The 27,130-nt window shown below is 35.3% G+C and overlaps 1 protein-coding gene across 3 annotated transcripts in view; it reads left to right on the plus strand.

The window, feature by feature from the left end:
* Positions 1-25,629, plus strand: part of RIF1 (replication timing regulatory factor 1) — a 54,290-nt gene extending 28,661 nt beyond the window's left edge. For 2 of the 3 annotated variants that reach the window (XM_081052075.1, XM_081052076.1), the window contains exons 22-36: positions 1,997-2,261; positions 3,428-3,470; positions 4,376-4,578; positions 5,149-5,248; positions 6,379-6,498; positions 7,511-7,662; positions 8,037-8,117; positions 8,377-8,431; positions 8,755-11,973; positions 15,484-15,630; positions 15,954-16,031; positions 16,125-16,240; positions 16,842-16,995; positions 18,962-19,064; positions 19,558-25,629. In XM_081052075.1, the coding sequence (XP_080908201.1) occupies positions 1,997-2,261; positions 3,428-3,470; positions 4,376-4,578; positions 5,149-5,248; positions 6,379-6,498; positions 7,511-7,662; positions 8,037-8,117; positions 8,377-8,431; positions 8,755-11,973; positions 15,484-15,630; positions 15,954-16,031; positions 16,125-16,240; positions 16,842-16,995; positions 18,962-19,064; positions 19,558-19,772 (5,051 nt within the window). In that variant the 3' untranslated portion in view covers positions 19,773-25,629. The remainder of the gene's footprint in view (positions 1-1,996; positions 2,262-3,427; positions 3,471-4,375; positions 4,579-5,148; positions 5,249-6,378; positions 6,499-7,510; positions 7,663-8,036; positions 8,118-8,376; positions 8,432-8,754; positions 11,974-15,483; positions 15,631-15,953; positions 16,032-16,124; positions 16,241-16,841; positions 16,996-18,961; positions 19,065-19,557) is intronic. The other variant, XM_081052077.1, reaches the window with a different exon arrangement.
* Positions 25,630-27,130: the final 1,501 nt, after the last annotated feature.

A 27,130-nucleotide genomic window follows, 5' to 3' on the forward strand; every position in this document is an offset into this window, starting at 1 on the left:
TTGCAGCCCCCCTCTCAGGCTGAACCGGGACCTAATCTGATTACCTCAGTGTGTCAGAAAAATAAAAATTCTCTTTATACCATAACTATAAAAAGGTTGTATAACAAATGATACCAAATTATTTTATAAACCACTAAAGTTTGGTAAGTCCACAATGATGAGCTCTATGTTGACATGATTTTATCTATATTGTTACTTCAGAAAGGTTAGAATTAAATCCACAATTACAAATGATCTTTTGTCCTTTTTACTCCTTGCTTTGCAAGAGATGTTCTTGATGTTTATATTTATGGAAATGGGGGAAAATTTCTAAAATGGTGCCAGTGGGTGAGGAGGAGAGGAAATAAAAATTAGAAATAGTTAAAATAAAATATTAATGGATATGTATTGGGGTTTTGATAACTTACATTAATTTCAGTTCTATAGAAACATTGCAAGAATTATATACAGATACCTTATGTCCTTTACTTAGATTCCTCAAGTAACAGTTGATAGCATTTTCTTTATCCTCCCCCAGTTTATACATTTTATTCATTCTTTTTCCTGAACTTTTTCAAACTATGTTTTAGACAAGTCTTCAATGTGGAATAATTCCTGGGCCTTGTCTTTTATAACCTCCAAAAGTAAAGAGCACAGGCACATTTATCTTTTGAGAATCCCTCAGTCTGGGCTTTTCAATATTCCCTCAAGATTAGATTCAGGTTTCATTGATTTCTTTATAGGGATACTGCAGAAATCATGCTCTTTTCATAATGTCAGTTTGTCCCATTTACTGGTGATGTTAATAACATTACTATTTGATTAAGACGGTATCTGCCAGGTCTTCCACTGTAAATACTTAAAGTATTAATGTGTTATAGCAACTACTTTGAGATACATAAATACCCCATATCTCAACAAACTTTTAGCCATGAGTTAATCATTCACTGATGCCTTTTCTCTGAAACACTATGATTCCCAAAGTGAGAGTTTATGTTTGCAAGGAACATGATTCCTTTTAGCTGAGAATGGCATTTAGAAGTTAAGATCTGGTACTTGACACTAAGGTGTCGCTGCTGCTGGATCCTCTCAGTGGACAGAGGGCAGAAATAGTGTTTGTGAACTACATAGTTACTATCTGTTTCTCCAGATGTATGTTCATTATTATCTAGTATCATATGGTTTATTCTAGTCTTACCCTCTTCTGTATTTACCTCCCTTCTGTGAGAAAGCTGGTCCCCATTACCTTCAATATATTTACCATTTGATCAGTTTCTTGTATGTAACCAGTCTCGACTCACTGGCTGTCTTCTCAGCCTCAGTATCCTGGCCAAAATTTCTGGGCAGCCTTTCCAACTTATATTAATGTTTGTGAAACCGATTCTAGGGAGGGAAGTTGACTTCCTTTTAGTATTAGCACTTGTTTTTCATTTCACCACAAGATATTTTTAATTAGCAAGCACTGACTTAGAGTTTATTCTTAAATCTGACATACCTTACCCTAAAAAAAATGGATTCTTTGAGGGAAACAAAGGTATTTTTGGAATGGGTATGATTTTTCTTAAGAGAAATACAGGATTATTCCTGTAGGCAGGTATCTGAAGAGAAATGGAGTCTAAGAAGGGTACAAAATAAAAGTCTGATAGTGTTTTTAATATATATCTTTTTCTCTAAATCTAGGCCTTTTTTTGTATTCTTTCTGAGGACTTGGCTCTGGCTTGTTTAGTATTATTTCTGGGGATTCAGTATACTATATTGATGAACCAGGAGGCAATAATTTCTAAGGGTAATTTTGTTGCTTATTTCTTAAACTGACTTAAAATTTAATTTTGGAACCTGTCATATAATTTAGTACTTTCTTAGAAATTAGTTGTTGAAATTCTGAGATTACAAAATAAAAATTTGAAATGCATTTTATAATTCCTTAGAGAAAGTAGATTGATTTTTCAGGAATTCTTAAAGATCTGCCAAACAGTTTTCTTTTGTCTCTAATTCTGTTTTTTAAATTTTATCTTAGCACCAAAGAGACCTTCAGATTGGTCCAAAAAGAAGAAAGAGCCCTTAGGGAAATTGGCTTCTTTATTTAAACTTATTGTGAGAGTCATCTATTCTTTCCACACTCTGAGCCTCAAGGAAGCACATTCTGATACTCTCCTCACTGTGGGCAACGCAGTCCTCAGCATTCTTTCCAGTGTGCTCGGACATATTTCTTTGCCTTTTATGATCCGAAAAATATTTGCAACTTTAACAAGCCCCCTGGCATTATTTTACAAAAACTCAAAGTAAGTATTTGGGCCCAGTAGTTTCGAAGTTAATATAATTTAGATCTAGGTAGCAAACTTGCATTGTTTTCCTTATCAGCTTTGTTGTTACAGGTGGTAATTCTTTACAATTTAGTGGAGAGGATAATACCTAAATATGAAGCAAGCATTTTATTTTGCATCTAATCCAACCCCCTTTTGTGCATATCTTTTTAGACTGGTTAATACAAACAAGCATACCTATTAAATGTGTGATGTATATGAAAGCATACCTGATGTATTATTTTACACTTAAGTATATGGCTTGCACTAAATACTTGTGTAGATCTTGCTTGCACCATACACCTAAGAATCTTTGTTCTCTTTAATGTAAGCATAGGGTTCCATGAAACTCTTCACCCAAATTCCTGTTGGTGGATATATACCATGTTTCCCCAAAAAATAAGACCTAGCCGGACCATCAGCTCTAACGCGTCTTTTGTAGCAATATAATATAAGACTCGGTCTTATATTAATTTTTGCTCCAAGATGCGTTGGAGCTGATGGTCCGGCTAGGTCTTATTTTGGGAGAAACATGGTATGTTTCTCTAGCCTGTTCCCTCATAACTAATAATATTGCAGTTGAGCAACATAAATCATTGTCCACAATTGCCACTATTTCGGTAGAACAAAGTCGTTGAAGTGTGAAACTGTTCGATCAAAGAGTATGTACATTTAAATTTATGAATTACCCTTCCAAAGTTTGTATTAATTTACATTGAATTGAGCCAAGCAGTGCCTTAAAACAGTCATCTGAAAAATAACATAGTTTTTAAAAGCATTTTGAAAGGACTTGTGTAAATTAAACTCACAGAGAAAGTTTTAGGAACAGATTATAAAGTACAGATTAGAACCCCAAATCTATTAGCTTTTTGCAAATCTTTTTTATAGTTCTTGATCTTCATCAGAAGTAATTCATACTTTCACAAATAAGTAACTACTATTAATACTTTATGGTCTATTCCAGATGTTTTTCTGTGATTCATTTTTTAAAGGTAGCTTTGTATCATTTGGCAATTTGACGGTTTTTTAAGTCTTGGCGCACCTTTTTATATCACTATACATATCTTGTTTTTATGGCTGCATTAAGATACTTTCAGGTTTAACTTTCTATCGCATAAATTGTACTCTGTTTTTTTTCTTTCCAGGCTTGGTGAAGTTCCTAAAGTGTATAGTTGTATGAACAACAAGGTAAAAATAGACAATTACTGATAAAACATACTTTCATGATGAAAAAAATGCTTTGGGTTTAAATAATTGTCTTTCTTAAATATAATTCTAATTTTAAAACTTTTAACTTCCACTTTATTGGACATTTTAATAACATGACATAGAAACAAAGAATAGTTTATCCTTTTTGTTTGTTTGAAAAAAATGCTATTTTTCAGAGTTTGAAGATGAACCTAGGCCTGTTAAATCAGGTTCTCTGGACCTCTTTCCCTGTACTGAAATTTGTATGCTTTATACCAGTGGCCTTCAAACTTCGGTCTGCACCAGAATCACCTGGAGAGCTTGTTAAAACAAATTCTAGGCTTTAGCCTTAGAGTTGCATGGAGCCTGAGAATTTGCATTTCTGACAATTTCCCGATCGTCTGAGGTCTGCACTTTGAGGAGCACTGATCTGTACCCTCTGGACCACTCTTTTCTCCGCTGGTTCACAACAAAGTTTTCACTTTTTTCAAGGGATAGTTTTTTTAAAGAAGGGTTTAATAATGTTGCTTTAAATTCATATAACTGATCAACTCCTATTTTATCCCTTTATATATGAGGTAATGGTTTCAATGTTTTATATGAACAACTTGTATACATAACTATTGTGTTAGAATTGATGTGAAAATATAATTTTTTCTTTTAATGGGAAATAAGGTTGTAAAATCAATAATCAAAGTAAACTCACTGATAATTTGTCAGTTTATGAAGAGGAGTATATGTTTAAAGTGATACATGGGAGTTTTTAAAAGCCATTTGAATTTTAAAAATTGAAATAGTTACACACTCTGTGAGTTGTTTAATTCAGTATGTTTTGTGCTTTTGTTTTTCGTGTTTTAAAAGCAACATTTCCAAGTGTGGCCCTAATAAACTTTCCTTTTTCCTAGTTAGAAAAGCTTCTAGGAGAAATTATTGCATGTCTACACTTCAGCTACACTGGAACTTACGACAGTGAACTGCTTGAACAGATCTCCCCATTATTATGCATAATATTTTTGCACAAGAATAAACAGATTCGAAAGCAGACTGCTCAGTTCTGGAATGCTACATTTGCTAAAGTGACGATGTTGGTTTATCCTGAAGAGTTAAAGTATGCTAACAACAAAACTTTTATACAGTTATTCTATTGTGATCATGTAATGTATTTTTTGGTTTTAACATAAATTTGTCTTATGAGGAATCGTTGCAGAGGATTTCTTAGTTGAAATATTGTTATTTGGAGTCCATGGTCGTTATTAAACTATTTGACCGATTGGTCCTTAGAGTAGTAATCTCTTGCTTTTAGGGACATAAAAATAATTTGAAATTATCCTTAATAAAAGAAATGCAAAGGGCAGGAAATTAATGGCTGTTAAATCTAGGTGATGTGCACATGGGTACTTAATGTAATAGTTTACTGTTGCTTGAAATTTTTCATAATAAAAATTGGGAGAAATTGAAAAGTTTTTAAAAATGAAAATTTGGGAACTGAAGAGTTTAGCCAAACAAATTTAAATATTGCTAGTAATTTCTCCCAGTTTTGTGTATGTAGAATAAGAAATAGTCTTCAGGTTGGGTATTTTGCCTCTCTAAAATAGAATTAAAATGTTCTTGTTAACATCATCAGTAGCTACCAGTACTGCTTGACTCAAGGTATATATATTTATGTATTTTTTAAAAGACCAGTACTAAGACAAGCCAAACAAAAATTTCTGCTCCTGTTGCCTGGTTTGGAAAATATTGAAATTATGGAGGAATCCAGTGGACCGTATGCAGATTCAGTAAGTTTGTTGTTGTTGTTTCTTTACTTTTGAATGGTGTTTGTTTATTGGATTTCAGTGTAATTTTTAAAAGGACAACAACTTAGAATCCTTTGTTGAAGTGATAAGCAAGTACATCCTCAACAGAGAAGCTTCATAAGACAGGATTTTTCCCAGTAGTCAGTTGTCTGGCTTAAAATGCTTTTATGAATTAAGGACAATAAATTTCACCATAGATTGTTACGTAAGTAACCTTTGATTCATGTACATTGATGATCTTTGAACTATTATTGCACCTCATGTATTATTTTGGAAAGGCTGTAATTATTAAAATACATGGTTAAATGTTGCTTTAGATAAACTAGGAATAGTAGTAGTTAACTAGTCAATGTCTAAGAAGAGCTGCCCTTTTTCTCCTTTCTTTCCATTGAATCCTTTCTGTCAGGCAAACACATCTTTGCTATTACATCGCCATTTGACCAAGGTTACTTTGGCTGATGATACTTGATTACTCTCTGAAGGTTAAGGACTAAAGGCATGGATACTGTGTACCCACGAGTTAGAAGACCTTAGGCAAATTTTTCAACAACAAATTGAATCTAGCTGTTTTTTGTTTAGAACCTGTAAGAGAAAAGGTTTTATAGGTAGCCAATAATTATATTTAGTTTTGGTATTTGGCTAAAATAAAAATTATCAGTAATTATCTATAGACTTCTCAATACTCGTTCATTGTACTTTGGCCTGGAAAAGCCTTATATTATGTTGGGAGGGACATGACAGTTAATATTTTCTATCATGCATGCTATATTTCGTGTTTAAAATTTAAAGCTTTGATTTTTCTTAGAATTATTTCCGGTAATAGGAGAGGTATTTGAGTCCAGTAATTTGATTAATTTTTTTATAGTATTTATGTGGTATGTCTTAAATTTCAGAATTCATAAAATTAAGTGGTGCAAAACAGCTACTATATATGTTGGAGATAGCAAACCTATTTGCTGTTATTGAATTAGTGCCTTTCTTTGACATGATTGTAGTAGGTTTGAATAACCAAAAATTTGAAATTAGTATTCATTACGTTGGAATTTTCAAAGCATGAAAAGAAGAAATAGATAGAACAGTTTGCACGTAATGAAATTGTTTTATTTTATTAGACAGAAAATTCACAATTAGATATGAAGATAAGTGGCATGGAAAGAAAATCAAGTGGAAAAAGAGATTCCTTTTTGGCACAACCAAAGGATACAAAAGAATATATGAAACCAGCAGCCAAAGTATGTTTTTCCAGAGTTTATTTCATATAGTTTTTTTAAATTAAAGTGTATGGTATCTCGAGAACATAAAACTTCTAATTGGGGAAAAAAGCTGTTACACAAGACTAAATAAAAGATGGGATTGCAGGGGAATATATGAATTTGGTCTGGAAAGACTGTTAGGATGGCACGGAAATCTAGAAACGTTGGGAGATGATTCCTTCTTATGAAAGTTAAGTCTGCGTGATATTTAGCATCCATTAAGTACAGTTACTCTAGGCGGCAGCCCCCTTAGGGTGGAAGGAACCTAGATACGAATAGCTACAGCATAGCATTAGAGGAGACTATTTTAGAACTTCTGTTACTGAATAGAAACAGAATGTCTGGGTAAGAAATCTATTTTGACCTCAAATCTAAAACTAAATATCTTATTAGTTGCCAGTTAACTGATTTTTGGACAATAATTCTGTCTTCCATTAGGGATATTCTAGAATCTTGAGACCATGGCCCAGACAAAAATGAAAGAAAGAAATGTTATTTAAAAAAAATAATACAGCGTAGTCTTGTAGCAACGGTGAAGTAGAATGAAAGCAAATAATCGTGCTGAAAATTTCTAAAAATAACATTATAATACTAGTGTTATTGGTATGTGGGGCATATTATTTTGGCAACTTACACTTGACTACTTCATGCTATGCCTTGAGATCTACATATACACTCTCCTGCCAAACCACTTGATTTCTGTGTGTTGGCCTGAAAAACATAGTTGCCCGTGCTTTGTTGTTTGTTGGTAAGCACACACTTCCTTACTTTTTAAAGAGGTGTACTAATTTTGTATTTTCTGAGTATTAGAGGCAAAATGAAAGTGAGAAATAGTACTAGTTGTTATTAACCAGGAATATTGTATGGGTTTGAACTTAAAACTTTCTAGTTATTATCAGAAAACTTTTTGGTATGCTAAAAGAGATTTTTTGAAGTATTGGAAAAATAGTTTGGCAACTCAAGTGTACATTTACTTTTTTAAAATTTGCAGATGAAACTAGACTCTTCGTCTCCAAAAGCAAAGAATGAAATGCCTTTGGAAGAAGAAAATTCTACTGACTTTGTCTTTATACCTCCAGAAGGAAAAGAAGCAAAGGAAAGAATACTAACTGAGCACCAGAAAGAAGTACTCAAAACAAAAAGGTTTATAGTCCTTTTATTTTGAATTGGGTATTCTGTAGTCACACTTAGATTTCAGGCAGCAAACTATAACTTTGTATTCAGAACTAAGATACTGTGTATACTATACTATATTTTAATGCTAAAAAGATGCACTGTATATAACTATGTTTCATAATACTTGTAGCTGTGTCGTAATGTACCAGTTGTTTCTAAACTGTATTCCTTTATTGTGGTAATGTCGGGAGGGGAAGGTAAGAGAGATGGTTTCATGGGGAATAAGCATTTCTAAGTCTTGATTTTTATATTATTTTTAAGTGAGAACTAGATGTATAATTGTGGGTTTTAATTTCTCTCTATAGCAATATCAGGCTTTGAACTTGTAAATTATTTTTCAGGTGCGATATTCCTGCCATGTATAACAATCTGGATGTTTCACAAGATACTTTATTTTCTCAGTACAGTCAGGAGGAATCTATGTAAGTAGACTTTTTTTTTTTTTTTAACAGGACTTTATTGGGGAACAGTGTGTACTTCCAGGACTGTTTTTTCCAAGTCAAGTTGTTGTCCTTCCAATCTTAGTTGTGGAGGGTGCCGTTCAGCTTCAAGTTGTTGTCCTTTCAGTCTTAGTTGTGGAGGGTGCAGCTCACCTGGATTCCAGGTCCAGTTGCTGTTGAAATAAATGGTTTTCTAATTTTTAATCAAAACAATATTCTAATTTATATTTATTTATTTCAGGGAAATTCCTAGTTTAACTGAAAAATCAGAGGAAGATTCCAAGATGATATTTAAGGTATATTTGTTATTTCATATTTCAGGGTTTTTAAAATCTCTTTCCATTTTGGAGTCTCTTGTATTCATTTTATTGTATAATCTGTTAACTCACTACCAGATATTAGCAGAATTGTAGTCATTGTGTGTGTGTGTGTGTGTGTGTGTTTAATTTATTAGGCTTTATTGAATATTTACCATTAGAAATGCAATTTAATGGGCATCTACCACCACCTCTGAAAGTTGATGATTATTGTTTGAATTACTAACGTTTTATACTAAAATTTCCCCAGAAAGTCAGACTTGTTTGCTGCTTAATCTGTATATGTGCACATTTCTGTGCAGGTGGAACAAATGAAGAGTGACATTGCCATTCCTCAAGATGTCAAGGATAACTGTGGTATGGATGAACATCTTCAGAAAGCTTCCCTTTCAAATGTTGTGTGTGGTACTGTTGAAACCGGTCCAGAAATACCGAGCAGTAATAACGATGCCAGAGAAAAATCTTTAATTTCATCAAAGAAAATGTTGACTGAATGTACAGAAAGCACTTCAGGTGTCAGTAGTAGCTCAGTGTCTAATGCCACCATTTCTGGAACCCCCCCACAGCCTACGAGTCGAAGGCAAACCTTTATTACTTTGGAGAAGTTTGATGGTTCAGAAAATAGACCTTTTAGTCCGTCCCCCTTGAATAATATGTCATCAGCTGTTACAGTGAAAAATAACCAAGAAGGCATGACTAAAATGGACACTCCACTGAAAGCAAAGAAAAGAGAAGTGGCTCCTTCAAAATCTGACTCTGAAAAACTAGTGCATGGAAATAAGCGATCAGGCCTAAGGTCGAGTAAAGCTGAACAACCAGGGAATAAAAGGTCTAAGCCCTTAATGAGATCTGATCAGGAGAAAAGCACTCAGGAATCTATTGATAGCATGGTAGCCTTAGAAAATAGTCCCCCTCGTTTGCTTAATCAAGCAGAATGTGCGTTAGATAATCAGGCTCATCTCTCGGAACCTACAGTGGAGTATGAGGACACAGTGCTTAAACCAACAATTGAAAATACTGTATTAGAAAACAATACTGTAGAAGAGAAAACCATAGGAAGTAATTTGGAATCCAAAGAAAATACACCCCCAGCCATAATACCAGCAGATCAAATGATAAATGAGGATAGTCAGATTCAGATAGCTCCAAATCAGAAAACCCTTAGACGATCTTTAAGGCGACGTTCAGAAATAGCAGAGCCTACTACTGATAGCCAAGATAAAGAAAATAATCATCAAAAAAAGGAAAGACGTAAGGAAGAAGAAAAGACTCTTCAGAAGAGTCCATTGCATGTAAAAGATGATGTGTTACCTAAGCAGAAACTGACTTCGGAGCAAACTGTACAGGAAAATTTAATTGAGAAAGATACTTTACATGAGAAGACTTTGGGGGAAACCAGCACTAATGATGAAATTGACCAAAATAGAAGAAAGCCAGACCTTGGAAATATTAAATCTGAGGGAGACAGTGCCCAGGACATTGCAGATAAGTCCTCCGAGAAACCAGTAAGGGGACGAACACGGTACCAAACAAGAAGAGCATCCCAGGGTTTACTTTCCAGCATTGAAAACTCAGAATCTGATAGTTCTGAGGTAAAAGAAGAAGGTTCGAGAAAGAAGCGATCTGGAAAATGGAAAAACAAAAATAGCGACATTGTTGACACTGAAGATCCAGAAGAAAAAAGGGTAAAACAGGATTGTGTAAAACCTGAAAATCAGACACATGATTATAAAGCAAATTCTGAAGTGGACATAAATACAAAATCTCAGATTTATGAAAAAGATGAAAGTAATACTGTAACTCTTCGGGGTGCTACAGTGTCTTCAGATTTATTGGAAGTTTCTGATGATGTATCAAATACTTATGAGGGAAAAAGTAAAACTAACAAATGTGCAGAACATTCCTTGTCAAATTCTCCTGTATCAGAATTAAATCTAAGGACTAGAAATGCCAATAAGAAATTACATAAGCGAGATTCTACAGAAAACAACAGTGTGGGAGAATGCTCACAAGTAGAGACATCAGACATTTCTTTGCTTTCTGAAAAAGCTTCCCCGAACCCTGAATGCCGGCATAAGAGAAGCAGGAGGGTGAGGAGATCTAAAGGCTGTGATTGCTGTGGAGAAAAACCACAACCTCAGGAAAAGCCATCCACTGAGTTAATGAATACAGAATATTACGATGTAAAGGTCACTGAAACAAAAAGAAGAGATGTGCAAACACCTGTAACTGTATCAGAAACTTCTAAAACTAATCCGTACTCTGAGGTTAAACTTCTAAGTGAACATCACAGTGTGAATTTTCATTTGGGTCTCAAGGAGGAGAATGATACTAATGATTCATTCATTGTATCTGAAACTGAGTTGAAAGAAAATACACAAAACTCTCTTCCTTCTGAAATAGTAAATTTTAAGGAAGAAACTTTTAATAGAGATTCTGAGGAAGGAATGTCTAGTAAAAGCCAAGAGCCAGCCAATAAAAAATGTAAAACTGATGGCCCATGTTTAGATGATTCCAAAGACATTTCACTGGAATGTTCTACTTTGGAGATCAAAGAAGAAAAGTCAGAGGCTGTCCCAATGAAGGAAGTAATTACAGAAAACATGGTTAATGTTGAAGCAGATACATGTGAAGTAAAAGATTGCACTCCAGAAGTAGAAGCTATGAAATTGGATGTAGAACATGTTAAATCTGAAGCTAGCTTCTCTGAACAAGAGAGTGCCAAAACTAGCATTTTTGAGGAAGCGATAACAGAGGAAAACAGTGAAAGAAGTGATGAATCTGAAGCAGATAAGGCTGAATTACTGAATGCCGAAGAAGCAATAACCGAGGAATTTAGTTTAGCTATTGGTCAAACTGACAATGCCACACCTGTAAAAGTAAGAGCTCAGAATGAAATTTCATTTGCGGGACCACATGGAGGAAATGATGGATCTGATGCAGGCTCATCTGAAATGAATGCTGAAATGGAAAATTGTGAAGAAAGAGTGATTGGTGAGGTGAGTGCTGACATTGACCACGTCAATGAAATAGAGGACGGGGATGTGACCACCGAAGCATGTAAGCCTGAGGAAGCCAAAACAAACAGAACAAATACAGCAATTGACAACTTCGCTCCTGACACACTTGAAATGAGCACCGAAGAAGGAAAGGTTACAGCTAATAAAGCTGAAACAAATATTGTACTTGGTAAACCTGAAGAGGCAAAATTAGATGACAATCAAATGAAAATGGGAAATGATGGTGAAATTTTACAGGAAGTTCACCGTACGTCAGAGAAAGTGGAGGAAGCATCGCAATCTCTGACATCTGAAATGGCTGTCTCGGAACTGATAGCAGAAGACAATAATACATCTCCTCAAAAACTCGAATTCAATCCTTTGCTTTTGTCAGCAAATGACAGTCCTAGTGGCATGCAGACACGCTGCGTCTGGTCTCCTTTGACTTCTCCATCCAGCAGCATTCTAAAGAGGGGACTAAAAAGACCCCAAGAGGATGAGATCTCATCACCTGTTAACAAGGTAGGGGTTTGAAGCTGAGTATTAATGATCCGTGTTTAATTGGAATATTTTGGCCATATAGTGAAGTCTGGTGAATGACAGAAGATTAGACTTACAACTACTCGTTTTGAATGTTTACCATAGCAGCTAGCGAAAAGGACAGGTAGAAGGGTGTTCAGACTGCAGCCCTCTAGTTTAGGTACACACATTCCTTTTATTTGAGGGCAGTAAACTAAAGGTCTTTACACACTATGAACACTGTTGGGGAAACAGATTTAGAATCTGATAATCAGTTTTAGTTAGCACTTACTCTGTACTAGGACATTAAGCTATCTGTTTTACATTTAAGTGTTTATATAAATTCTTATATCCCAGCCTTGTTTAATAAAAAGTCTCCCCGGGCACCGCCTTCATCAATTTCTTGATGTGATTCCATTTATAATTATTTTCCCATCTTCACTAGAGTATAACTCATTAGTTTATAAATATGGATTATATATGTGCTTTACCTCCTTGCCCTGTAACTTGCAAATAATTTGTTGACTGAATAAATAAAAAAAGGAAAAGTTACATGTGCTTACAAAGCTCAACTTGTCCTGTATATAGCAGAGTAGATGTTCTGAAAAGGTATGATACGGGCATTTCTTAACCTAATTCTGAAATTAAACCCTACCATTTTATGGTAAACCACATGTGTTTATATATACAAATGTATATATAAATATGATACTGACACTTAATTTTGCCTTTAGCAAGCACATTGTGAAGATTTCCCAGGGATATACCAAAAATTCTTATACTGAGAATTCAGAGATTAGTCCTTGGAAAGACTTGACACCTCTTGAGCCTTTTTGGTTTTGTTTTGCTTTTGTTTTGAGGATCTTACTGTTTTTTTAAAAAAGTATCTTGAGTTTAATTATGTAGGCCATAGAAGTTCTTGAAAAGTTTATGAAGATAAATGTGTTGGGTATACTTTGTTTTCATTCCCCGTGCCTTCCCCAAGCTTGGCCTACCAACCTTTCTATTAGTTCTATGAACTACTTAGCATGCTTTTTATTTCTTAATACATATTTATAAAAAAATTTTCTTTTCATTCATTCCTCCCTTCCTCCTCCCTTTTGGCAACCATCAGCTTGTTGTCTGTATTTGTGGGTCTGTTTCTGATTTGTTTTTTGTTAGATTCCACAAGTAAGTGAAATCTTACAGTATGTCTTTCTCTTTTTTTTGTCTCACTTGTTTCACTTAGCATAATACCCCCAAAGTCCATCCATATTGTTGCAGATGGCAAGGTTTCATTATTTTTTATTGCTGAGTAATATTCCATTCTGTACATGAGGTGTGATCAAAACATATAGTGAATGTTTAAATAAAAAAAAATTATTACAGTAAAAGACACTTTGCCATTAACCCCCTTAAAATACCCCTCCTTGCTTCCAACACACTTATCCCATCGTTCTTGCCACTTTCTAAAGCAGTTCTGAAAGTCTTCTTTCATGAGTGTTTTTAGTTGCGCTGTTGTGGCTGCCTCAATGTCCTGAATTGATTCAAAACGTTTACCTTTCATGGGCATTTTGACTTGGGGAATGGTGCCAGATCTGGTGAATAAGGTGGATGAGGACACACTGTAAGGTTTTTATTTGACAGAAGTTGCTGTATACCAGAAGTGATGTGTGACATGGAGTGTTGTCATGATGGAAGATGATTCATGGCACACTTTGAAACACACCCTCTCTCAACTGTTGCTCACACCTGACTGCACCTAACAAGTTGAAACTTGTCACACACTCACTAAGGTTCAGCGAGCCGCTTCCCGTATTGAAGATCCCTGCCTTTCCATTGGATGGCACCCAGCATTCACTGTAGTTTCTGATCACACCTTGTATATACACCACATCTTTTTACCCATTCATCTCTCAGTGGACACCTAGGTTGCTTACATATCTTGGCTATTGTAAATAATGCTGCAATGAACGTAGGGGTACAAAAAAGTTAATGTTTTTGTTTTCTTCAGATAAATACCCAGAAGTAGTATTGCTGGTTCATATGGCAGCTCTGTTCTTAATTTTTTTGAGGAATCTACATACTGTTTTCCATAGTAGCTACACCAGTTGGCAATCCCACCAACACTGGATGAGGGTTCCCTTTTCTCCACATTGCCACCAGGTTATTTGTTGGGGTTTTGGTTTTTTTATGGTAGCCATTCTGACAGGGGTGAGGTGATAGCTCATTGTGGTTTTGATAGGCATTTCCTTGATTAGTGATGTTGAGTGTCTTTTCATGTATTGGTTAACCACCTTTATGTCCTCTGGAGAAATGTCTATTTCGGTCCTCTGTTCATTTTTAAATTGGATTATTTGTTCTGTGTGGTTTTTTTTCTGAAGTTGTATGAGTTCCTTTATATTTTGGATATTAACTCCTTATCAGATGTTATCATTTGCAGATATCTTCTCCCATTCAGTAGGTTGTCTTTTCATTTTGTTGATGGTTTCCTTTTGCTGTGTGGAGTTTTTTTAGTTTGAATTTGATGATTTTTGTCTTTGTTGCCCTTGCTCGAGGAGATGTAAGCTAAAAGATATTGCTAAGACTGGTGTCAGGGTACTATGTTTTTATTTAAGTCTTTAATCCATTTTGAGTTTATTTTTCTATGTGTTGTGAGAAAGTCATCCCATTTCATTTTTTTACATGTATCTGTCCAGTTTCCCCCCACTTATTAAAGAGGCTGTCTCTACCCCATTGTAGATCCTTACCTCCTGTGTTGCAGATAATTAACCATGTAAGTGAGGATCTGTTTCTGGGTCTTGAGTATGCTTTAGATTGTTAATGCAAATTAGTTACATTTTGTTTGATAGTAACTCATTTCATTTTTATGTAGGCAGCAGTACAACATATTCTAGTTTTCTATAGCAGATATGTACAGAATCTGCCCACTTTTTTGGGAATCAGTAGCAGAAAACATTTATATACGTATTTCATGATATAAGTGCTCTGTTTATTTATATCAAATAGCTGAATAAGTGAGCTTATAATAATTTAGAAGAGGTCAAAATGACTTTAAGCTGGGGCTAAGAAACAAAAAATCACCACCCATTTGCTATGAGTCCAGTACCCTCGGAGTTTAGAATAGAGGTTAGTAAGATATACCGAGGCCAGTGAGTGCTGTGCTTATCTCTTTACTTTGTTTTTTACACTCAGTGTAGTCAGCTCGTAAAGTTAGTAGAATTTGATTATTCAGTTTGAACTGCTGCACGCATTTTTGTTACATTTCTGCTACTGTCCCTTTTTCATTCTCTTTGTTGCTCTATTGTGCAGATACAGGTTTGAACATAGGTCATTGGGATGACCTGTGATGTTGGGTAATATCTGTGAAAGCAGTCACTAGAAAGAACTACAACCATGTACAGTTGGTGTCTAGGGAAATCAATTAAGCTTCTAAACCCACATCCTATTTTGGGTAACCTTACAATGAGAATTTATAGTATTATTTTGAAAAACCTTAACTTTGTTCAATAAAACCATGACCTATGTTTTCAGGTTCGCCGTGTCTCCTTTGCAGATCCAATATATCAAGCAGGATTGGCAGATGACATTGATAGGCGGTGTCTTGTTGTTAGGGCCCATTCTTCAAATGGTTCTCCCATAGTCAAAAGTGTTAAAACTTCACCTACTGCACAATCTAAGGTAAGCGGTAGGCTTTAAAACGCACATAAATGTATGCAGACAGAATTATATTGCATAGTTTGTCTTAAAATTAACAATTTAAGAAACCAAACTTCTTTGGTTTGGATATATTTTTCTTCTGTCTGCTGCTTGGTAAACAGACATGAAGAGAAGAGGTGGTAAGACGCAGTGACGATCCAGCAAGTAATTGATTAGGTAGTACATTACATTTTAGATTTTTCTGAAAATTTTAAGAAATTGTTACATCTTAAGTGTTGAAAATAAAGTTGTAAAATTACAGTTCCTAGGGTTCTGAGGTTTTCTCTCTTCTTTCTTCTGTCTAGCATAATACCACTTCAAGCAAAGGATTTCTGTCCCCAGGATCACGTAGCCCTAAACTTAAGAGCTCAAAGAAATGCTTAGTAAGAAGTGATTTGATTTTCATGGCAGCTCTTTTTTTCTTCCATGTTTAGTCAGGTGACCTCTATTTAACGGCTTTTGAAATTTATTGTAAGATTGCAGAAATGGCTAAAGAATCTGGAGTATGCCCAACAGAAAGTGTTTACCCAGCTTTGGTGAACTGTGTGGCACCAGTCGATATCATTTTACCTCAGATTACGTCAAACATGTGGTAAGTTTTTATTAAGCTTCTGCCTTACTCTTATTAAAAGAGGACTGAATGATCAGGGTTTTCATATTTAGGGTTGCTTTAAATTACTTTCACACATATTTTAGTTTAGAAATAAATAAAAATTCAGCTGAGAAGATGGGCCAGATAGGGTAATAAGAAGCATTTATCATAATGGCTAAGATAATTGTGTGCTTATTTGCCAGGTTTTGTGCTGAACTCTTTGCATAGATATTTTAATTTAATCATAATATAAACCCTGTAATGAGCAGTAGTATTATTTTACTTTATAAGATGAAGTTTACAAAAGTTAATCCACCAGTCACACAGCTTATAACGCATAATGTCAGTGAGGCATGGGGCACACACTGAGCTTAGTTTGATTCCAGTGCCCTTGTTTAGACCAGGCGTACATATCAGATTCAGATTTCTTGTTTTACATTAGATTAAATGTGTGCCTGTCCTCGGACTGGGCTCGGTGGTCAGATATAAATTCAGTCATGATTGGACTTAAATCAGGAAATGCAACTGGCCATCACAAATAGAATAAATAGTATAAAACTATATGGTGACATTCTACCTTTTCCTCTCATTGTCTGTTTAGGGCAAGAGGACTGGGACAACTCATTAGAGCCAAGAATATAAGAACAATTGGTGATCTGAGTACTCTTACAGCATCTGAAATAAAAACTCTTCCTATCCGTTCTCCAAAAGTGTCCAATGTAAAAAAGGCTCTCAGACTCTATCATGAGCAGCAGGTAAAGACTTAGTTGTCAGTTACACATCATGCATAAGTACAAGCCAGGCGCCACATAATGACATTTCAGTCAGCAAAAGACTGCATGCACAGCGGTGGTCCCATGTGGTTGTAATGGAGCTGAAAAGTTCCTGTCACATGGTGATGTAGCAGTGTGTTAGTCATGTGTGGTGGTTTCGCAGGTGTGAACAAACCCACCCTGCCACTGGTCATGTAACAGTGTAGCACATACCTTTATAGTACATGATACTTGATAATGGCAGTAGACTGTTACTGATTTATATATTTACTACACTAAACTTTACTGTTATTTTAGAGTGTACTCTTTCTACTTATTAAAAATATTGTTGTAAAACAGTGTGCCATGTTAGGTCAGCAGGTCCTGTGTCCCACATTTACCACATATCCTGATTGCGTCATTTCCCCTTGTGCTTCATGTAATCTCGTGTTGTTTCACAGTAACATGCTTACAGGCTTGTAGCCTAGGAGTAGTGGGCTAATGCCATACAGCCTACGTGTGTAGTGGGCTACACGTACCATTTAGGTTTGTGTAAGTGCACTCTTACATGTTTGTACGACGACAGAATTGCCTAACGCATTTCTCAGAAGGCATCCTCATCATTCAGCAGTGCCTGACTGTAAATGATCTAGCAATATAGTTGCAGAAGTTTGTTCTTAAACTGTTCATATTTAACAGCCCATTTTATGGCGCCTTTTTTTCCTTCCGTCACAGCCAAGAGCAACAGAAAAGATCACACTTAATGCCACAAAAAAGTTTGCTCATTTATTTTTTTACCGTTCCTGTGCAGGGCATCTGAATTCTTTTCTACCCCCTTCCCTTCTCTTTCATTTGTACCAAACTGGCAACTTGTTTTCTGGCTGCTATTCTTAAAATCCTGATCTTCAAATCTAAACATTTACCAAAATGTGGTAGATTTGTAATTAACAGTATTTTGATTTTGATATTCCATACAACTGACTGATTTTTTTTACTTGTTCTTTCTGTCACCTTTTTGCATATAAATATTGTGGGTCATTGATGTTTTCAAAGTTGCTGATAAAAGCCAAGATCTTCCCCCCCATAAAAACACACATTGAAAATTTTGCATATAATTTCAAAAGGGTTTACAGACTCCGGAAACCCATTCAGAGACCCTATTTGTATCCAGTGACATGCAAAATTGTGAGTAAATGAAAAACAGGGTATGTTCAGGATGAAAAGCAGCATTCCATATTAGATTTTTGGGACAGAAATTTGCTAACTACTGAGTACCAAAGACTGCTATAGTCCTGAAAGTCCTAGATTTAATATTAATTTATTTGTGATCTTTAAAAACATTTATTAGTTTTAAACAACTCAAAAACTATGTTAATAATTTTCAGTCCCATAATCAAGAATTTTGTTTCTGAAGTATTTTCTGAATTTCTGTAGTTCATGGGCCCTGGGAATTATCCCTGAAATTTAAATTTTTAAAAAACTGCTTTACTGGAGCATCCATATACCATAAAATTGACCGCTTCTCCCCTGCCCCCGCCCCCTCAGCACACAGTTAAGAGCTTTTTTAGTGTATTCATAAAGTTATACAAGCACCACCATGGTCTAATTTTGGAGCATTTTTATCACTTCAGAAAGAAACCCTTATAGCCATTAGCAGTCACTGCTATTTGTACCCCCCAGGCAGCCACTAATCCTTTTCTCTATAGATTTGCCTATTGTGGACATTTCACAAAAGGGGGGTCATATAACCTGTGGTCTCTTGTGACTAGCTTTCACTGAGCATGATGTTTTCAAGGTTCACATGTAGTTTTTTGTGTGTTGTTAGAACATAGTTTCTTAGCAGTGTTAGCTAAGCTAATAATGTGATAGACTTTGTCAGATTCTTTTCTGGTGTTAGTACCGTTAGTCCTATTAAGAATAACTTTCAATTTGTTGATTTTGTTTTTACTGGCCTGAATGTATAATCAAGGTGAAGTCTCGTGGACTAGAAGAGATTCCAGTTTTTGATATTTCTGAAAAAGCAATAAATGGATTAGAAAAATTCTCTTCTGATGAAGAAAGACTTGTCTCAGGTATATTTTAGCAAAGTGGGATAATTTTATTTATAAGATAAGCTGATTTTCTTGAAATATTTTGTTACTATAATTTTAGTTTTAATTTGACCATGCCTTGTGAATTCGACAAGTTTTTTGTTTATTTGTTTTGTACTAGTTGCCAAGTATGAAAAAAGAATTGATTTGACTTCAAGGATGTCTAATAGCTTTCTCTCATTGTTAACTTCTATTCCATATTAAGGTCTCAAATAAGGATATGAACTAAATACTGTGTTCCAGTTATGCTTTTAATAAAAATTAAGTAATCTGGTGTTTTCTTTAAAGACACAGAATAGGCCGAAGTCCATTTTTCTGTCGCCTGTTTATTCTTTTGAGAAGTGGGGGATTCATACCGCAGCCTGCATTCTTAGTTTCAAACCTAGGCACTTAAACTTGCTGTTAACTTAAAAGGAGAATATTTCGATTTAAATTTTATCTGAAATAGATCTCATTGTGCTTTTTTTTCTCTTAGACTTGATTGATCCTGTTGGTTTAGAAACTCCGTTATCTAAAAACCTGGTGACACAGATCAGTGCACTTGCTCTTCAGCTGGAATCCGAAGATCTCCATAATTATTCAGGAAGCCAGCTATTTGAAATGCACGAGAAACTTGGTAGCATGGCCAGCTCTATAATGAGAAATCTGCAGTCACGTTGGAGGTCACCAGCCCATGAAAATTCTGTGTAGTATTTTAAGAGAAAATTGGGGGGAAAAATTTAACATCACTGAATTTGTTGGTTCATAAAATAAGTTCTGAAATACAGCACAATTTCAGACTGAATGTTTGCAAAGATGATAACATTTCAGACCTTGAAGGGCAATGACGTATTATGTAAGTTTATTATGTAAGATCATTTTTTCCATATTAACATATTCTCTTGGCTGCTATGCGTGGTTTTTCCAAGTTTTAAATACCGAAATGTGAAAGCAAAAACTAGAAACAAAAGCATACATTTTATTTCACTTAAACTCATGCATATTCTGATGAAGTCTTTTATGTAAAATACCTTATTTTAAGTAAAATTGAAATTTTTTATTTGAATTTTTTTTGCCGAACTGATAAAGATGTTTATACTTGATTTTTTTTTTTTTTTTTTAATTTATATTTGTTGTGACTGAGGTTTAAGAAATTTGTTCTTGGTAGACCACCTCAAATGTGATGTACAAGAATTGGAAAGTTTTTCACAGATGTCATCTTTGGACAACTTTTAAGAAAAATAACAAAAATTTTAGCCTTTGGGGTTAAAGTATTCAAGCAGAAATTACTAAGATTCCATTAATTTATTTGCATTAGCAAATATATGTGCAGCAGCATTTGCCTGTGAAACTTTACTCTTACGAGACAGATAGTATTCGTTTTAAAATGCACAACTATTTGTACATTATGTATAGATTATAGTTTTTAACTTATACATTTCCACTTTCATTAATTGCATGAGTTTTCTGCAGCTTCTTGTGAATACCTTTGTTTTGTTTAACAGAAACGTATTTTGTATATATGAAATACTGAGGTATCAGTATGGGCGAGAGAAGGACTTGGTGGGCTTGCTGCATATGTTTGTAGGAGTCCACTTACAAATAAAACAACAGATAGTTTTGTACTTAATATTCTTAGTTAAAACATGAGTTTATTTCCTAAAGTAACCAGAATGAGTAAAGTTATAGAAATGACAAAGTATTACACGACAACTTAGCTATTTCATATCCATACCTTTTTTCCCCTGTATAGTTTGGAAGAGGGTATCAACCACTAGAAAACATGTCTTATCACGTTGCTCTTTAGTGGAGAGTTATTTTCATTACTGCTTGGACTATAAGAAAGAAATCTTGAGTTTATTTGCTCTTTTCACCTACACCTAACATAAACTTGGAAGAAATTTGAAACTTCTTTTGAAATATATATATTTTGCCTAGTTTTAAAAAGTAGGGTGTATATAATTAAAACATTTGTAAATTTTACCAACTAGTATTAGTGCCTGACTTCCCATATTTGTTTCGTTTTCTTAACAGTGAGATCTCATTTGCTCTCTTAATAGGAAGAGTGAGTGATCTCAGTTTCACACTTTCTTTGGAGCTAACCCCTACTTAAACAGGCATACATTTTCAGCAAGTTGCAGAAAGTTTAACTGTGTGTCTCATTAGCTCCTATATTCAGAAGGGGACCACCAGCCACAATAAAAGTTGGTGTCTTTTCCATCATCTTAAATCCATATTATTAAGTATTCTGGGCTCTGACTTTCATACATAACAAATGATGGTTTTAAAAGAAACTCGGGTACCTTTGAACCGAGGAATGTAGATTGAAGAAATAACTAATGGAAAACTAAGAATATTTTTAACAGAATTATAATTGAGGCTTACATTGTCTGCCATTTATTTCCCAAATTATGTTTAACAGTAAAGAGGCACATAAATTTTTAGTGAACAGGTGTGAGTAAAAAAGGGTGTGTGTATGTGTGTTTGGAGGGGTCAAAATTAGCTCATTTCACGACTGCATATCTTAATGTTTGTGTGAACTAAACTTCCTGGTGGGATAAAGTTCCAGAGAAGGTGAACAGTATAGCAGAAATGGGACCAAAATGATTACCAGTTACTTAAATCACTGAATTTGATACAAGCACAGGTATTAATTTTAAAACACTGTGGTTCAACAAAGATGTATTTTAAATATTTGAGGGCAAAAACCAGCTTGCTAAATCTTCATTGTTGATAAAATTATAAGCATGTATTTGAGGCACCTTATTTTCAATATTCTTGCCTTAAAATTTTCTGCAAATTTTCCCGAGTCCTGAATAGCAAAATGCATTAATGTTCCTTGATCAGCTCCACTGTGTTGTTTCACTGTTCAAGTGAAATCAGTTTTTTCAAATATTTCCTAATGGTTAATAAAACAACTGGCAAATGTTAATAACACTCAAATGTGATTTCTTTTCTTACGCATTTATAAAAAGAATCTAGTTGCATACAGAAGCATAGTATAACCCTTCATGTTCCAAAATGGATTTCATAGTGGATTTAAACTTTCAGTATTTCAGTGAGTCCATTATTGAAGATGCTCTGCTGTTTGCACAAGTGTGAAAGCCATTGTTGAAGGATATGAGACGTTTTACTCTTAATTCCATATAGTGTAAGATTATTTGGGTGAAGTAATAATGCTAATATGGATGGTCAAAAAAAAGACTTCAATCTGAAGAGTAAAAGCATGATGGTTCCTGACTGCCCATGGAGTCTTCTTTTCTGTGCAGCTTGAAAGTAGTCAGGGATTCTGTTACATATTTAAGGATCAAATAAATGTCAAGAAAGTTAAATTACATATTGCCTCAAATAAAAGTGGCAGGGCAAGAAACAAAATTAGGGGAAAATGCGAGGTGTATATCAAGTAGAGTTTTTTGTTTTGTTTTTTAGTAAAGGAATGAGAAAAATTAAAAATAAGTGCTCTGTAAAAAGCTGGCTTAGTTGAAATGGAACATTTTCCTTTAATGCCATTTCTTCCAACTTTGATTTTATAATCCAATAAGAAAGGCCTGGGTTCCATCTCATTCTTCATAATCGATTTTTAGAGAGATCAGTTGTTGACATTAGGTTCAGAGTTGGGTGGGAGGGTCAGCTGCTTGCTCATTAGCACAACCCATGTGCAATTTATTCCCAAGCCATTAGAAAGGTGTTGTATTTTGTATACAAACAGATTTTGAGTTTGAACTCAGTGCTTCTCAAACTTGCATGGATGTGTGAAAATGCACATTCTGATTCATTGGGTGTGTGGTGGGGCCTCCTCGATCGTTTCTACAAATTTCCGCATGATCCATACAAACACTGATGTCGGGCTGCCTCTGTAGTAGGGGTGCCGAAGAGGCTTCGGGCTGTGATTAGGTTTTAACAGCCCAACTTGCAGTGATCGCCACATACCAAAAAAAAAGTCATTTTTGAAAATAACTTTCAAATTAATGAATTGGAGATACAGACTGGTCTGGACGGCTTCAAATTCCAATTTTAAAGAAAGTTGATAAAGGTACAATTTTGTCTCATTTGGAACCTTTTTTAAATATGGAAGATTTGTGTTTTTAAGTAGGCAGACAGTTAAATATTTCACGTTAAGAGTCTCCCTAAGGTTGATTTGGCAGTAAAGTTGGCAGTGCCAAAAGAAGCCATGTCTGACAGATGTGCCTTGTCGTACTGGAGACCTCTGGTTGCTTTGCTTTTACATGGGTGAAAAATTCCTATTTCATTGTAAAATGGAGATTGAAAGACAGTTAATAATTTGCCTAAAAATGAGTTTTCCTGGCATTCTGTAAAGACATTGCAATTCCTGCTAATATTTAAATACTTTTTTTATAAGAGCTGCCCTTATCCAAAGCATTTAAGAAAATGTAGCCAGAAGTTAATAAGTTTTTACAACTGTTTTATCAGAATTCATTGACTGCTTGATCTGTAAAACAAATCTGGGCTTTGTGGTTTCTGATGACCCAATTAATGACATGTCTGTTCTATACCAGGGTTTATATGTTGCTTTTTGAAAGCATCCATTAACTCTGAGTTACTTGGATTTAAAGATGTATATTAATAGATATTTAATAGAATAGTAGTCTAACCGAATTATGAGTGTTTACTCAGTTCTTGGAATAGAATGTTAAATTTTACAATGTGGTCTTAAAATTTTTTTCTTTATCTACCAAGCCTTTCACCAAAGAACAGTTAAAATCAACCATGAAGTGCCAAGCTGGAAATGCTTACTCCCCCGAAATATACCATTACAATAATATATCTCTTTACCTGAGTGTATAAAATTGAAGGCAGTGTTTTAAATTGATGTCGTGTGGAAGAAAAAGCCTACATAGCTTTTTTTCCCATATAGCAGAGGAAACATCTTTAATCCACAGTGTACTGATTTATAATTGTGAGTAAAAAACTAAGCTTATTAGACAGCAGATATGCTGGTAGACACTGATGCACTGGTAATAAGTGATAAAATGAGGAGAAAGGGAAAGACAGATTGAGCTGAATTATTAATAGAGCAACTAGGCCATTTCAATATAGGAACAACCAGTACTATGTACTTGGAAAATAGCTAACAACCAGTGGTCCCTGAGAATTATTCTATACATAACAAAAATGTCATAATTACCTTGAGTAATTACTTAACATAGGCTTTATTGAATACTCTGCCTTCCAAACGGCATTAAATTAAATAATTTGCAACAAAAGGCAGCATTATTTATTAAATGGATAAAATGCATAGAACTATTAGATTGGTGCAAAAGTAATTGCGGTTTAAAAGGGTGAAAATAATTGCAAAAAACAATTACTTTTGCACCAACCTAATAGGAAGTATACCTTCAAAATAGTATCATGGAACTGAAAATGGAAGATAGAGTACGCTGTTTTTATACAGGAATAACATGTATCTAAAGAATTTATATTTATAGAATGGGAACTTTCTAAAAGAAAAATGGAATGAATCACAGTTTTGAGTATAAAAACAGGTGGCAGTACTACCTAGTACATTTTTATAGAGCAGGTGTTAACTACAGCTTGTTTTTTTATACATCCTATGAAATAAGAATGGATTTTACATTTTCTAAATGGTTGAAAATATTTTGTGACACGTGAAAATAATAGGAAGCTAAAATTTCAGTGTAAATAAGGTTTGACTGGGACACAGCCCTGTGTATTTCCATATCTTTGGCAGGCAGCTCTCCTGCTAAAACGGCAAAGTTGAGTAGTCTGACAGACCGCGGCCTGTATCACCGAACAGTTACTGCCTGGCCCTTTGTATAAGGTTGGCTGATCCCTGTTAGAAAAGATAGTTTTGTTCATACATGGCATATAGTCAGTTTGGTCATTTGCTTCTATCTGACAGAAAGGTTATCTTCCTTAATTTCTATTGCTATTAGATTTTACTTTATAAAATAGGTTCCACTTTGCTCAAATACACGTATACTAGGAGCTACTACTACTTTTTAGAAAAACTGTTTTGTCCTACTTAAACTCTTAAGATATGTGTTGATGGCTGTTTAAGGGACCTTCATGAGTGAGGGAAGGTGTCGGGCACTGGTTAAGTCCCAGTTTGGTTTCTGTGTTGGTGAGTAATGGCTGCTTTCAGTCTAAACTACCTCCTATGGATATGCACTTCAAAAAAAACCAGAAGCCAAACCAGTCCTTTATGAGCCCTGTGATATTTTTGTTTCTCACCACTTGATAAACTAAGAGAACGTAGTTTTACATTCAGAAAGTATTTATATTTGATAATTCAAATGATTAAGTTGGAACTTCACAGAAGTACCCATTTGTTCTTGCTAACTGCACTAGTAGGTGGGAAATAAGGCTGCAGTCATTGTGATCTGTGTAATGCTTTATATAACGTTTGCAGCAGGTGGGCCTTTACCAAGTGTGTTTTCAGGTTCATTATGACTGGGTTGAGGGAGGGAAAATGTTCTGACGCACAGTAAAACTTCGTGACCTGAGAGTTGACTGTTACCTCCTGCCGATTGAAACTCGATGTTGAGCTATTTTAAAGAAATGCACTTTAAGCTGAAATAAAACTATGAAAACTAAACAATTATGGTACTTGTTTTTGTTCGGTTTGGGCTTTTTATTTTATTTTTTAATTTCAGTGAGCATAGTCCAAACACCAACTTAAAGTGAATGTTGTATCCCTCCACAAACACAGGAACCACTCATCTTCTTGCCCCCTTTTATGGCCTGTTTTTAACTATAGGTTCCCTTTCATTCAATTTTATGGGTTCCACACTTAAAATCCATATTTTTAAACAAGAAAAAAAATAAGACTTGGTTATGTTGAAAGACACTGGATTAGCTTACTAGGGCTGCTGTAATAGCCACAAACGGAGTGGCTGAAAGAACAGAAATAGATTGTCTCGGGTCTGGAGGCTGGAAGTCTGAGGTAAGGTGTCCCTCCTTCTGAGGGTTTGAGGAAGATGGTTGCATGCCTCTCCCCTTGCTCCTGGTGGTCTGCTGGCAGTTTTGGCTTCCCCGGCATAGAGAGGCATCTCCCCAGGCTCGGCCTTATCTTTACACGATGTTCTCCCTGTGTGTTGATTTGTCCAAGTTTCCCTTCATAAAGGCACCGGTTTCGTTGGGTTAGGACCTGCCCTAATGACTTCACCTTAACTAATACCTTGTGCAGTGACCATATTGACCAGGTCACATTCTGAGGCTCGGGGTGGGGAGGGGGTAGGAGCGGCATGAAAAACCCATGACATTTCACAAGAGTGGCACCAAGTACCAGTAACAACCGTGAGCACTGGTCATGGAGAACGAGGTTTGAGTTCTGGCTTGTAGTAATCTAGAGACGTTCTTTGACTCCTTTATTACCTTGAAGATGACAGTAATATCTAGTCACTGAGGTTCTGTGCAGCCTTCGGTCCTGTGAGTCTGTTTGTGCTCTAGATACATACTAAAGACTTGCCCAGTGTCATTGCACTGACAAAAATGGGGACCCAAGCAGATGGCTAGAAAGTTGAATGAACAGGAATGCTTGAACACTAGATATTGTCTGTTTTAAGGCGTGTCAATTGTGATTAGTTTTTAAGCAATGTGACCAATAGGATAACTTGAAGGTAATGGGAGGAGGGCATTTGTGGGGTAGAGATGGAGCAAGATTAACCAAGAGCTGATAACGAGGCTAGTTGGTGAGTGTAGTAGGATTCTCTATGTATATGTTGAAACAGCTTTTTGGAAAAAAAATAACCTAGAATTAGGTAAATGTCTTTGTATAACAACTATCAAGTGTGCTTTGGCAGCCTTATAAAGTGAATAGGAAATTTAGAAACTAAAACATTCTTTGTAACAGACAGTATATACTTTGGGTGTACCCCCAAATTTAGGGTGACATCTCCAGCCCACCAGGGGATTGCTGCCCAGCGTTACCTGGGGTTTTAACCCAGTTTAAAGGAACCCAGATTGAAGACTTGGGAAGGGGAGAGTGGCTCTCTCCCACAATTAGGATGCTTGGGTCTGTTGAGTCCCATAAGGACACCGACTGTCTCTTGTTCATCACCTGACTCCATCATCTTGCAAAATACCTA

The sequence above is a fragment of the Rhinolophus hipposideros genome (genome assembly GCF_964194185.1).
Source record: "Rhinolophus hipposideros genome assembly, chromosome: 6".
Lineage (NCBI taxonomy): Eukaryota > Metazoa > Chordata > Mammalia > Chiroptera > Rhinolophidae > Rhinolophus > Rhinolophus hipposideros.